The following is a 13175-nucleotide window of genomic DNA, read 5'->3' as shown; positions in this document are numbered from 1 at the left end:
ATAATGGGTTTAAAAGTGAGACTGGGGAGGTAAGCACGATTATGCTGTGTCCAGTTCTTAGAGGGGGTGTTAGGAGACTATTATATGAACCCTCTGACGGGAGAACGGCACAAATATGCAGATATTACTGCAGAAACGGAAATTGATACTCCCTGTCTCTAGGTAACACACTGACTGTTGGCTCGTATTCCTCGTGATAATGGTTTCTTGAGGCTGGATGCCGGCACCACCTACGTCATCTTACGGCTGGTGAGCTAGCATTGGCTTGATTCGAGATCGGCAATGCATAGCCTGGCTTGCCCTATAGCTGAGTGGACTATTTTATCTCATGTGACTTTATAGCGGGATGTAAATCAAATAGTTAGGGTGTTGTTAAGGCGTGGAGGCCTGGGCAATGTTTCGGGTCTGAGTACCTAGTTGACACAGTAAACCGCATTGGTACATTTGCCTCGATGTTGTTTCCGAATTAAATCTCTTGACTCACGTTTCTTTAGAGGTAATGTAGGACTGCCCCAGAACGCAACACATTGAGAGCAGAGTTTATGAACCCTATCAAAAACTCGCTCTTGGATTGCCAGGATAGACCTAGACCCGGAGCTTCACCGGCATCGATGGTGCCTTCTTGTAGAACACCTTCCTTGCGATGCCGTCTTTGGCTCAGTCAGCTCCATCCATTATTCTGTGAGGGAGGAGCCCTTTGCTGGCCAACCAGTGACAAAAGATACCATCAGGGGTCACACGAGCAAATATGGTTCAAGATCTAAGGTATGGCGGAGTTTACGGCTTAGCCGCTTCGATATATCGTTTAAACTTTCAAAGCCCTGCTGTATAGCCCGGAGGCGAAGCCACACTCCGAAAACATGGTTGACGGTGGATAATAGGGAGCATCGTGTTGTCAGAGACAAGGATCCCCTGTGTCAACGGGATCAGCCGCAACCGTGGGATCCATACCGTCCCTGGCGAATTTTAAAGCCAACATGCTCAAAGACAAAAGTAGAAACTTTTGGGTCGAACATTGCTAGACTGGATAGGCTATGCCGGCGGCAAGGATTCCGAGTTGAACGCATGACGAGGCGAAATCCCTCACTCAAGCTGAAACTGTGCCATCAGATGTGAGCATCAGATGATAACCTTGTTCACTGAACCCTGAATCTTTCGAATGACTTAGCCTTGATTAGCCGTCAACTTGATAGATCCTGATTAGTAGGATCAGACGCAAGCCCCAAGCCCATGGTCCAGCTCGTGAACTGTAACTTGAGCTTGTTGGTTGACTAGACATGGACTAGGATGAACAGGGAGGAGCCGCAGAAGTAGTGGGTCATAAATCTACCCCGTTCGTGGTGTTAATCATTGTATAAGGCGCCTGAAAAGCTATATTACCACCGCCGGGATAGTATCCAGGAATCTCAGGGCCTTCACGCAACCTCCAACTCATCATCCCAGCCGGGCTCTTGCCACATTCACTTCTGTATACTCACTCTTCTTCACTCTTTTACTCTGCCATTCGTTACTTGTCCGACCACTCCTTCACAATGCCCGCCTCGTGGAAGCTTAGCTTCCTAGCGTTGCCATTCTTGACACCACTCAGCGCAGTGGCCGACGACCCTGGTACAATCCATACCCTGAGGTTCCTGGAGTTTCGAGTCAGACCGCCACCACACGTCAACGGCCTTATTGCAGGCCTCATGGCCCTCAGGGTCCAGACTACACTACAATCCACACCCCATCCCCTTCTACCGTCATTCCTGGTGGCCCAGAGGAAACTCCGGGAAAGGAATCAACAGATTCAGCTGCGGATGCGGCAGGAACCTCGGCCGGCGCAACTTTCGACTCCTCTGCTGCCTCCGGGCAGTCCTCTGCTCAGCCCAACAACCCAGATGATGCCAGAAAAGGGCCTGACAGTCCAGCAGAGACCTCTGGAGTAGCATCCTTTGATTCATCCGCTGCTTCTGGCCAGACCTCGGTTCGTCCCGAGAACCCAGATGGCACGACGAAGGAACCAAACAATCCGGCAGGCACTGAAGCAGTTTCTTTTGACTCGTCTGCTGCTTCGGGCGAGACTTCTGTTGCCCCTGAGAACCCGAACAACACTGGGGCTCCTTCAAGCCCAACAGGGTCTCAAGGTTCTGGAAACGGGGCAGAAACCTCTGCTGGAGCATCCTTTGATTCTTCTTCTGCCTCAGGAAAAGCTTCAGTTCGCCCTAAGAACCCAAAAGGTACTGGAAAAGAACCTGGGAACTCTATAGGGAGTACGGGCGTGGTCTCCTTTGATTCCTCAGCCGCTTCGGGAGGCACGTCAGTTGTCCCCCAAACCCCGGGGGTACGACTGGAGATGCCTCGCATGAGACAGGCAGCAAGGTTTCTGGAGCTCCTGTTGGCACCTCTCAACCTGTGTCTTTTGAATTTGGTGCGGATCCTGCCGCCACCTCGGCAGAATCTCAGAAGCCCGGCGAGACTGGCTCGGCTACTGAAGGCCTCCCCGATACTTCAGCTCCAACTGGAAAGCCAGTAGGAACGGCTACAGGTCCATCAATCTCTGTTGGTACCTCAGAAGGGGCATCCTTTGGCTCTTCTGCAGCGCCAAGAGAAAGCTCTGTAGGGACTGGGAAGCCAGGAGAGACGTTCATCAACACTGAGACCAAGGAACCAGCCGACAGGACCAATACTGCGATAGATTCTCAGAACCCAACGGACACGACTACAGGTCCTGCCAACCCGAACAAGACAGGAGTCAACACGGAAGAGCTCACAGACACAGGGGTCAACACTGAAGCCCAACGGATACTGGAGAAAACTCTGGCGCTCTCACTAGCACAGAAACAGCACCTCAACCTCCCACAGACACGGCAGCAAACACTCAAGACCCAACTGAAACTGGGGTGCAGACCGGAAACCCGACGGACACAGGGGAAACCTCTGAGGCCCCTCCGAGTACCGCAACTGGTTCTGAATGCCCACCAACACAGCAGGAAACACAGTGAATCCAACAGACACTACTATTACCTCCCGAGATCCAACCGACACCAACGTGGCTACCGGCAGCCCTACAGAGAAGTCACAAGCTACTGAGCAGACAATAGAGACATCAGCAGCGACAGTAGAACGACCAGACACTTCGGAAGCCACTAGAACACCTGCGGAAACCTCAGCAGCCACGGAGGGTCAAGACACCTCAGCCGCTAGTGAAGAGCCAACCGAGGCATCAGAGCCCATGGGAGAGCCCACAGGAACAACCGAGGAGCCAGAGGAAACCGTCGATCAAACCACTGCCGCAGAGCCGGAGACGACCAAAGACCAGGCAGAAACAACAGGAGACAGGCCAGAGACATCGCCAGCTAGTGAGGTCCCGCCAAAGACAACGGAACCTCCCAAGAAGACATCAGATGACACTAACGATCCCACCAAGAGCCCTGAACCTACAGAGGCTTCGGGGACCGAAGAAGTCGTGACGGGCACTGACGGAGCTGTCGTAACGTATACGCCAACAAAGGATCCCGAGCACAGCGACCTTGCTGAGACCTTGACAACTACTGATGATGATGGCGGTGTCATCACCATCTTCCCTGGAGGCAGGAATTGGTCCCCCAAGGGCAATGCTCCGACAAACCGCCCCCCAGCTCCCACTAGGGAGCCTGAAAATGACGATAAGGACGACGACAACGACGACGATGATGATGACGATGAGGAGGAAGACCCTACTTCGACGAAGCCGACGTCAACATCTTCCGAATGCACTGCAACAGAGCCACCGGAATGCACAAAGACTGTTTCGTTTGATTGGGAGGGAGAATATTACTTAACTACTACGTTTGGGGATTGTCCAGCGACCTCCGGATGCGTTACAGGCGAGCAGAGCACCACTACCACCTATGCCATTGAAACTGTGCCCCTGGATGAAATGTTCGGACCTCTCGAGGAAACTGACGAGTCGAATAACTCTCCAGACCCCGACAAGGAGACCGACGATTATTTCGAGGACTTGTTCGATGACACCGGCTTCGAGCTCGCGTTGAACTTGATCTACCCTGCCTGAATGTGACGGTGACAGGACTGGGATTGATCTCACGTGCTTCATCGGGCTGTTCCCAACCTTTTGCACAGAGGTCAACAAAAACAAGAAGGACGAGTTATCTAAGGAACTGACGAGCGAGGACCAGTTTTCTGCTGATGAGAAGCGCAGTCTGTGGTCTTCGTGGTTTGCCAAGCGGAAAGACAAATGCGGTGGGTACAAGTACACCTTTGAATGGACGGCAGAGGACGGCAAAAACGACTGCATCGAGGACTATATCGGTGCCTTTGGTCAAGTTTCCGCCGTTTGTGCTCTCGCAGGAGAAGATGGCATCTACGCCGAGGGTGAGGTCGATGTGGGATGCGGCAAGTACAGTTACTGGGTCGAAGAGGAAGAAGATGATTCAGAGCCAACGACGACTCAGAAGGAGGAGGAAGAACCAACAGAGTCGGCCACTCCCATCGAATCCTCAGATCCTGTCTGCAACGATGCCGCCGACTTCCAAGTCCACGCCGACATCCACAAGAGCAGCGTCGAGAGCACGGCCGAGCAGCTCTGCCAGCGACACCCACTCATTCCCGACGACAAGCATACAGATGACGAATCAAAGGAGCTGGGCCTTTAGGACGAGATCCAAAAGGATGTGGACAATGTCAACTTTAGGTATTCCCTATACTGGATCGAGGGGTGCGTGCTTGAGGGAGACAACACCCAATCACCGTACGGTCCCATGGGAAGTGGCGGAGATCCATGCCCCCAGGTGTTTTTCAACGTCTGGGATGGACGTAGGTTTAATCATAGCTCCTCTATGAATTTCATCAATGCTAACTGTTCGCAGGCAAGGGTAACGAGGGAGTTGGGGGATACATGGATGTGGGATGCATTAGATATAGAATTGATGCCGGAGTTGGAGACGAAAACTAGAGTAGCCATCGAACCGAGTACGACTTTTACCGAGCAAGCAATGCCAATTTCATTCCCGAACAGACATAAAGGGCGCTAGTGACCTCATAACGTGGGTTTTCTAGCCAAAGGTGCGAGATTGCTTGTCATGAAACAATTTCGTTTGTTCTCGCTGTCTTGGCAATGATGGAGCCTCTATGGAGGCCAAGGTGTTTGATACTCTAATCTGGACGACCTTAAGCGATCCAAGGTAAAGAAGACTAAGATTATTGCATTAATTTCTGACCTTAATTCAAGGAACACAATGCAAAAAGGCGATAGACTTGGGGGAGGAATCAGAGTCACTCAGCAGAGATCCATGATCATAGTGTCGGGTAGGTAAAAGCTTGGATCCATGAGAACAAGGTAGATATGCGTCAACCAGCCGCGTTTATGCGTGATATCTAGGACTATTGAATAAAAGATAAAACTACAATGTTATGACCTTTTCTCTGCTTTAATAACGATGCATTTTCGAGCACATTTGGTGCTTGCTTTTTCAAAACAAAGGATCTAAATGACCTTGTCTATCCCCGTTTGGGATGGGCATGCGTCTGGGTCTGGCAACGGCTCAACGCCACTATATCTGTAGCAAGAGGGTTCTGAGATGTTTCCATCATTGTGCATTTGTCTTACTTTTATGGAAAACGTTGAAATGCATTCAAAGGGACCAGACTCGAGGTCAATTGGTCAGTCCTCTCTCATCACCAGGGCAGAGCGGCATTGAACAGCTACCCCGAAAGGCTATTTGATAGTAATCTCTAAAAAGAGAATAGTCAGGCACATTCCGTCACCATGACATGAATATAACCATCGGCAAAACATGTCGTTTCGAAGAGCATCATTCCTGCCCTTGATTGTCGTGTCTCGGGCCTTCCTCGGAAAAACCAATTGTCCCACCATCGGAGGAAGGAGATCTCGATAGTTGCTGCTGCAACCATGTTGATCCACGAGGTCGCCTGACCAATAACACGACGTCATTCCAAAACATCCACTCAGGTACCTACTACCTTAAGGTCCCTCTCGCTGTTGCTCCATCCACCACCACCAACGGCATTGGTCTTGGTCTGATCTCAGCTCTTCTCTACCTCGCTCTCTCTCTGCTTCGTCTCTCTCAGGCCTGGCCAAACCAAACCAAAGGGAATTGCCTGTTTCCCAACATTTTATCTTTCCATTTCCCCGCCAGTTTCAGCCTCTGCAGGCCACTGTCCTTATCTCTGCGCCCCCCACCGCCTGCTGCCCAAAGCCGAGACCTCTCCAAAGTTACCCCTCGACACGACCATCGCGACAATAACATCACCACTCTCCGCCTCGCAGGCGCCACTCTCGACTTCCTCTCCCCGAAGCCGACGACGCGCCAACAGAATCAACAGCCATGGCTAGCTTCATGTCCAGCTTCTTCCCTGGTGGGAAAGACAGGAGTGCTGGCGACTCTAACCTCCCCCGACCCGCCACGCCCAAGTCCGACAACTTCATCAATCCTCCCAGCACCCCCCAAGGCAGTCCCAGCAAGAAGACGAACCCTCCTGGCGCCAACGACCTCCCCGCCGCATTCGACCATGCAATGACCCTCACCCCCGGCCTCGAGCCTCCCCTGAGACTGGGCCGTCCCCAGAGTGTTGTGACCCCGCTATCGCTATCGCCTGGCAAGAGCAGCAACGCACAGCCTTTTGACGAGTCCAGCGCCAATGTTGATGACAGTGTCATCCACAAGGCTAGGTCGGGAAGCCCCCTCAAGAAGCAGGGCCAGGAAAACACCCCGCCCGCGTCCCGCCTAGCTGGCACCGACTCTCCTCATCAGCACAACCATGCCGCCCTCTCTCGCCAGCAGCTCTATGAGCACAGGGACCACAGGGACCGGCCTACCACGCCTGGGACCAAGAGGTTTAACACGGCTCGAGGCCTGACAGCTGAGGAGCGTGAGATTCTCCAGAAGCCCAACGTGAAACGCATGGTCAATGTTACGCAGCTTTGTGAGTTCCCTCATGTCTGGCTGGTCTTGTTTCCTAACACCCCCTAGACTTCCTCGACTATTACTTCGATCTTCTCACATATGTCGGAGCCCGACAGAACCGATTGGCCGCCTTTAAGAGCGAATACCCCCCACCCCCAGAAACCGATGAGGAGACACACAGCAAGATGTGGACAAAGTACACAGGACGAGAGCGGGCCAACCTTCGCAAGCGACGAGTTCGACTCCGACACGGCGACTTTCAGATCCTGACCCAGGTTGGCCAAGGTGGCTACGGCCAAGTCTTCCTGGCTCAGAAGAAGGACACCCGAGAAGTCTGCGCGCTCAAGGTCATGAGCAAGAAACTTCTTTTCAAGCTTGACGAGGTTCGCCACGTTCTGACCGAGCGAGACATTCTCACCACTGCGCAGAGCGAGTGGCTCGTCAGGCTTCTCTACTCTTTCCAGGATGAAAAGAGTATCTATCTTGCCATGGAGTACGTGCCTGGCGGAGACTTTCGCACTCTGCTTAACAACACTGGTGTGTTGTCAAACCGTCACGCCCGATTCTACATCGCCGAGATGTTTTGCGCTGTCGACGCTCTTCATCAGCTTGGCTACATCCACCGAGATCTCAAGCCCGAGAACTTCCTCGTGGACTCAACTGGACATGTCAAGTTGACAGATTTCGGTCTGGCTGCTGGTGTCCTGGCACCTTCTCGAATTGAGTCAATGCGCATCAAGCTCGAGAAAGCGTCCGAGACGGCAGTCCCTTTCGGAAAGCCCATGGATCAGCGAACCGTGGCTGAACGCCGAGAGAGCTATCGGACGATGCGCGAGAACGACGTCAACTATGCCAAATCCATTGTGGGATCACCCGACTACATGGCCCCGGAGGTCCTTAGAGGGGAGGAATACGACTTCACGGTGGATTACTGGAGCTTGGGATGCATGCTGTTTGAGGCCCTGACTGGGTTCCCTCCCTTTGCGGGTGCCACTCCTGACGAGACATGGCGTAATCTGAAGCACTGGAAGGAGGTACTGAAGAGACCTGTGTGGGAGGACCCTAACTATTTCCTCAGCAACAGGACCTGGAACTTCATCACCACGTAAGTAGTCTATTGGCCCCTTTGGTTGTCGTGGAAGCTAACAGCTGTAGGTGCATCAACTCTCGCACAAGGCGATTCTCCAACATTAAGGATATCTGTGCTCATCACTACTTTGCCGAGGTCGACTGGGAGACTCTCCGTCAGACCCGTGCGCCATTTGTTCCTGAGCTGGACTCAGAGACGGATGCTGGCTACTTTGATGACTTTACCAACGAGGCAGACATGGCCAAGTACAAGGAGGTGCACGAGAAGCAGCAAGCCCTCGAAACCATGGCTGAACGCGAAGACCAAATGAGCAAGAGTCTCTTTGTTGGTTTTACTTTCAGACACCGCAAGCCTGCCGGAGAAGACGGCAGCAGCCCTCGAAAGCGTATCCCCACGGACGATACGTTCGGGACAATGCTCTAGAGCGAGCCTCGGAGTCCAAAAAGGGCCGGCTGGCGTGGAATTGTGCGCCAGGGGAGAGCCCTCCTCTGACACACGTTTGTTTTGGCTTCAAGGCGGCGAAAGGAGGACTGTAAGATGCGGAACGCCGTGGTGACGAGGGCCGCCCCTGACCTCCAGCCCAAGACCAGTATTTTTTGTTGCACTTTGACTGCTTTCGACTCTGCTGTATTATCACTTTTTGGTCATGTACTCCCTTCTGCATGCTGCAGTCGAGTTTTATCCTTTTCGTTTTGGCAGGCGGGAGTTTTAAACGGACCTGGTTATTATGATGATGGATGGATGAGGTCCAGTGGCAAGGGAGGAGTCTGCGTCTAGTCAGGCTTCGGGTATAATTGCTTGCTGTTGATGAGGTGTTTGGGGGTTACAAAGGAAAGGGGGAAAAAAGATAGAAGTCAATGCTATCGTGTAGGAGTTTACAGTGAGTGAGTGGCTTCAAGTGAAACAGATGTGGTCTTTCAAGTGGTATCATAGTGACAATGATATTATCTCGCCCCAGACACGCATATAAGCGTCAAGAGGTAATTCTATCGCAAGCCGCTGTCCAAAAGTCATCAAAATCCGGGTCTTCAAGGACCATCCCATCCATCCGTACATGGCCGGTTCTTGTTCTCTATAAAGTCCTGCAAAAAAGACAGAAGAATCGCGCCACCCATACATATCGTCAGGATCTCCAAAGAGTGTGCCATCCCTGGAAACAAGTCTTCGTGACAAACATCCATTCCCAGTTCTTTCATGCCGTCGTGAGTAGCCTGATCGTAACAAAGTGCTCGCCAACCTCGAGTGGTGACGGCGACGGAGCAGCACCCTGGAGAGACCCATAAACATATAACCAAAGAAGAGACGCAATCTGCCCTGTATCCAGATGAGGTATCAAGTTGTCGTGTAATAATAAACGCCCACGTCTCCCAAACGCCAACAAAATCGATTGCATCCATCGTCAAATGATTTCGCGACATCGCACCCCTTGCCAGTAAGACCAGCCCTGGCAGGGGTGAAAGCGATGATGATGGGAACTACCATCTTGAATGCCAGAACAATAGCCTCGCCGGGTCGCTGCGATTAAAGACTCATGGTCAGCCACTCCCATTCTTGAGGACCGGCCGAGCTTCCAATCAACGAGTTGTTTTGTCCACCCGACATGCTGATCAACCCTGTTCCTGACCCGAGTGTTGAAGGCCGTTGGTTCAGGTTGAAACCACTTGTTGACATGCCACCAGGCAAACTCGAGAGCCCAGCCGAAGAACCAAAGGGGCGTGGAGCATCGTTAGATCCCGTAGATTCGGGACTGTCGATGTCCATGGTGATGGGTGCATCGGCCGTAACACTCTTGCTGTGACGACGCTGCCGTTTTGACGAGACAGTCGAAGGCCTCGAAACCGACATGGACGATGCGCCAGGCCCGGGGCTCGTCTTGGGTGGAGCAGCTGCAATAGGAACGACACCCTTGCCACCCACAGCGCCAGTGTTTGAGTTGGAAGCCCCAAAGTGACTGTTTGGAGTGCTTCCTGCAGTGTTGGCGCCCGAGTTAGGGCCGCTGCTGGGGCTCTCCACATCCTTGTTGCTCTGGGGCCGGCTAGAAGCAGGCGGTGTTGTCACGCTCTTTGGGGGCTGGCTGCTGGCATTGTTCTTGGAACTGTTGGCAGCCATCGTCGACATGGACAAGGTCGAGTTCTTCCGAGATGCTGCAGCACTGGCAGTCTTCTTGGACCTTGTGCTGCTTCCACCAACTGACACATTGGACCCCGATCCACGGTTCCTCTTCTTGATCACATCCGTCTTCAAACTCAATGGTCGCACAACGCCGTGCAACTTGAGGAAGAGTCCACAAGCGTTGCACAGAGGCTGTCCTTCAGGGTTTCGTCTCCACAGAGGCGTTGTCTGAGTGAAACAATTGGTGCACGTGGTCGGGGCATTTCCATCGCCGTTGTTATTGTTGCCGTTGCCGGCGGCGGCTTGCAGGTTCGTCGTGGAGCCATGCTTCGATCCCGGAGGTGACGAAGGCCGGCTTGGCGCGACCGAGGAAAACCCAGACATGGTTCCGTTCCTGTCACCAGAGGGTGACATTGGCATCGACTGGGCGAGTTGCTCAAAGCCATTCTGCTTTCCAGCCAGATGTGCTGGGGTCGAGGCATTCCGCGTCAATTTCGGTTGCCTCCTCGGGTTTCCTGGCCTGAATGACTGTGATTGCGACCTTGCGAGGCCGTTCGTATCCCATTCTCCATTGCTTTCGACATAATCAGTCGTTGATCCTCCAATAACCACCTGCTTGCGAGTTGGGCCGCCAGGGAAGCGAGCAGCCTGAGTGCTGAACTGTCCGGGAAGCGAGGCATCCCAACCCATGGTGCCAGATTCATCCAGAGATGAAGACATATCTTTCTGCATTGCTACATTGCGGTCGGCAAATGCATTGTCTTCGTCATCTGAGTCTGCTCCAAAGGAAAACATGTTGTCTTGCTGCATCTGCATGGTTGGTGAAGTGACGGGTTGGTCGCCCTGGAACACCTGAGATGGGTCGATGTGTCCGAAAGAGCTGGGAGCAGTGCTGTATGCAGACATGGACTCTGTCGCGGTTCCTGGGGCAGAGAACATGGTGCTGCCGCTGTTTCCGTTGGTGCCGTTGTACATGAACTGCTGGCTGAGCATGCCTCCGATGCTCTGCTGGTAGGCCTGGGGCCGTTGGGATCGACCATCTTGGCTGTTGAAGTAGAAGCCATCCTGCTCAGGAATGGGGTGAGGCGTTGAGGCTGTTGACTGGTAGGCGGAACCTGTCGGCGAGTAGAGGTCGGCAGTGTTGCTCATGGGCGCGGGAGGGACGGATGAATTCTGGTACATGCCAGGGAATGGAACATTGGGTATCATAGGCGAGGTAGAGGGAGAGAATGAGAAACCTTGCTGGAAATTTCCATTCGAGTTCATGATGGGGTCATTCTCCATGAAGGTATCGAGGTTAAAGGGCACGTTAGGGTTGCCGGGCTGCTGGGCCAAGCCGGCCGGGTGAGGGTTATCCAGAGAGTAGTCATGCAGCTCAGAGTCGAGATCAAGATCATTCTGAGCCGTGGTGTTTGCCGCCGGCACTTGTGGTGAGAAATCAGCGGGGCGCTTTCGAGTCTAGACGAGAGTAAAGTCAGCAGCCGCGCTCAAAGTAAATGTGCTGTCACATGCATAAGACGGCAGCTTTGGAGTTTTGCGCTCGAGGTGGAGGGGGGAATTTCCACAGCCAGTCACAATAGGCCCCATGAGGGGTCAGTGAGGTCACTCACCCGGCGGTCATCGATGCTGGTCTTGCGAAGATGGCGGTTCACGTAGTTGAACTCATTGCCTTGGTTCGTCTGATGGGGCTGGGCTGGTACAGACTGAGGGACGAAGTGGTGCGACAGTTCCTTGCGGGATTTGATGGGGATGGCCGAAGCCATTGAGTTTCCGGATCTGTCGTCGAATCTATCGGAGTCCTGAGGAGACGAAAAGTTGACAGGAGTGTCGGCGTTGTCGGAGAAGATGAAGTCGTCGAGATTCATGGCGTCGGGCTGGGCCATGTTGTTCTCGGAATACTTTCGCAGCTGAGCAATGCCGCTGGGAGAATTCTGCATCATGGGTCGAGCGAGCCTGCGAGGCCCTGGTCAGCACGTCATGGACGATGGACAGGCGAGAGCCATCGATGAGCGCGAATGGCAATAAAGTGCATAAAAGGCGATTGGCGTACCTATTGTTGGCCTCCATATTCTTCCTCTTGCGCGCCTCGGCCTCATCCACCTTTCTCTGCTGCTCCTGCTGGTGTTTTCGCATGCTGAGGGCCATCATGCGCCAGGTCAAGTTCTCCATGCGATGCTGGCTGGGCAGCTGCTGCTTGGTTCTCGCAAAGAACTTCCAGACCTGAGTGGCGAGCGGATCGTCTTGCTGCATCTTGTAGATGCCCTGGTCGGATTCGGTGAGTCCATTCTGAAGAAATGGAAATAGAGCCGAGCCCGTCAGGCCACCTCTAGCAACGGAATAAGTCCTGGACATGTCGGCGTTGTGCTCCTTGAAGCTGGCCGAGGCGTCGCGAGCATTCGGGAGGTGGCCCGGCCGGCCGCCGCCGCGCTGAATGGGAGCGTGGTGAGCGGCGGCGCTGGGCCAGGCGCTGGGCCTCCGGGGAAAGCGAAAGTCGTGCTCTGTTATTGTGGGATTCATGACGAATACTGGCTTGAGTTTGCGATTGAGAATGAGGTGCGTATGAGCATTCCCTGTGGAGCGGACAGTGGGCTATGAGAGAGAGGAAAGAGAAGTGTGAGCGTGAGTGAGAGTAGAGTGTGAGAGGCTGACGAAAAAAGAAGAAGGAACACAGAGCCCCCACGGATGGCTTTGGTGGGAGGGTGTGTGAAGGGTCGGAGTGTGGGTTGCACTGCTGCACGCAGATGCCGCTCAAGCACACCTTGAATCAAGCGTTGCCCAGCCCGAGCAAGCTAGAGCGGAGGAGCCCTGAAGAGAATCTGCGAGCGCGCGCTCCAGTGAGGGATGGAGTCCCCAGAAGCGGCGAGGGCGAGGCCAACCTAATGTGCTCCAGCTGTGCGCTGCGTGCTGCCCGCGCTGCACTGCGCTGGTTGCGCACCAGGATCTGGTGGTGGGGCCAGGGTAGGTGTTTGGGGGGATGCTCCGGGGCACTCCAGTGGGCACCCGGCTGGGAGTAGGTGGTAGGTACCTTGGATGAAAGACAGCCCAGCGGGCGAGCGGGCACCTCTCAG

General features: G+C 53.7%; 5 protein-coding genes across 5 annotated transcripts; 4 read left to right on the top strand and 1 right to left on the bottom strand.

Moving 5' to 3' along the window:
• Window positions 1-1532: 1532 nt before the first annotated feature.
• LRP88_04907 (uncharacterized protein) lies at window positions 1533-1925 on the top strand (the record flags this gene model as incomplete). Its single annotated transcript, XM_083241473.1, has 1 exon — window positions 1533-1925. One exon carries the CDS (start codon window positions 1533-1535, stop codon window positions 1923-1925), a length of 393 nt encoding a protein of 130 aa, XP_083102621.1.
• Window positions 1926-2950: 1025 nt separating this feature from the next.
• Window positions 2951-4033, top strand: LRP88_04906 (uncharacterized protein; the record flags this gene model as incomplete). Its single annotated transcript, XM_083241472.1, has 1 exon — window positions 2951-4033. The coding sequence occupies one exon, from the start codon at window positions 2951-2953 to the stop codon at window positions 4031-4033; it is 1083 nt and encodes a 360-aa protein (XP_083102620.1).
• A 46-nt stretch (window positions 4034-4079) lies between these two features.
• LRP88_04905 (uncharacterized protein) lies at window positions 4080-4634 on the top strand (the record flags this gene model as incomplete). Its single annotated transcript, XM_083241471.1, has 1 exon — window positions 4080-4634. The coding sequence occupies one exon, from the start codon at window positions 4080-4082 to the stop codon at window positions 4632-4634; it is 555 nt and encodes a 184-aa protein (XP_083102619.1).
• Window positions 4635-6326: 1692 nt separating this feature from the next.
• Window positions 6327-8418, top strand: LRP88_04904 (kinase-like domain-containing protein; the record flags this gene model as incomplete). Its single annotated transcript, XM_083241470.1, has 3 exons — window positions 6327-6924; window positions 6972-8010; window positions 8061-8418. The coding sequence occupies 3 exons, from the start codon at window positions 6327-6329 to the stop codon at window positions 8416-8418; spliced, it is 1995 nt and encodes a 664-aa protein (XP_083102618.1).
• Window positions 8419-9516: 1098 nt separating this feature from the next.
• Window positions 9517-12624, bottom strand: LRP88_04903 (GATA-type transcription factor; the record flags this gene model as incomplete). The annotated part of the gene is made up of 3 exons (XM_083241469.1): window positions 9517-11565; window positions 11718-12060; window positions 12158-12624. 3 exons carry the CDS (start codon window positions 12622-12624, stop codon window positions 9517-9519), a joined length of 2859 nt encoding a protein of 952 aa, XP_083102617.1.
• Between the last annotated feature and the right edge of the window lie 551 nt (window positions 12625-13175).

Source organism: Fusarium phalaenopsidis, assembly GCF_050370095.1.
Source record: "Fusarium phalaenopsidis strain FUZ10S chromosome Unknown contig_32292, whole genome shotgun sequence".
Lineage (NCBI taxonomy): Eukaryota > Fungi > Ascomycota > Sordariomycetes > Hypocreales > Nectriaceae > Fusarium > Fusarium phalaenopsidis.
The sequence above is the reverse complement of the archived record's forward strand: the minus strand, read 5'-3'. Positions and strand labels throughout refer to the sequence as shown.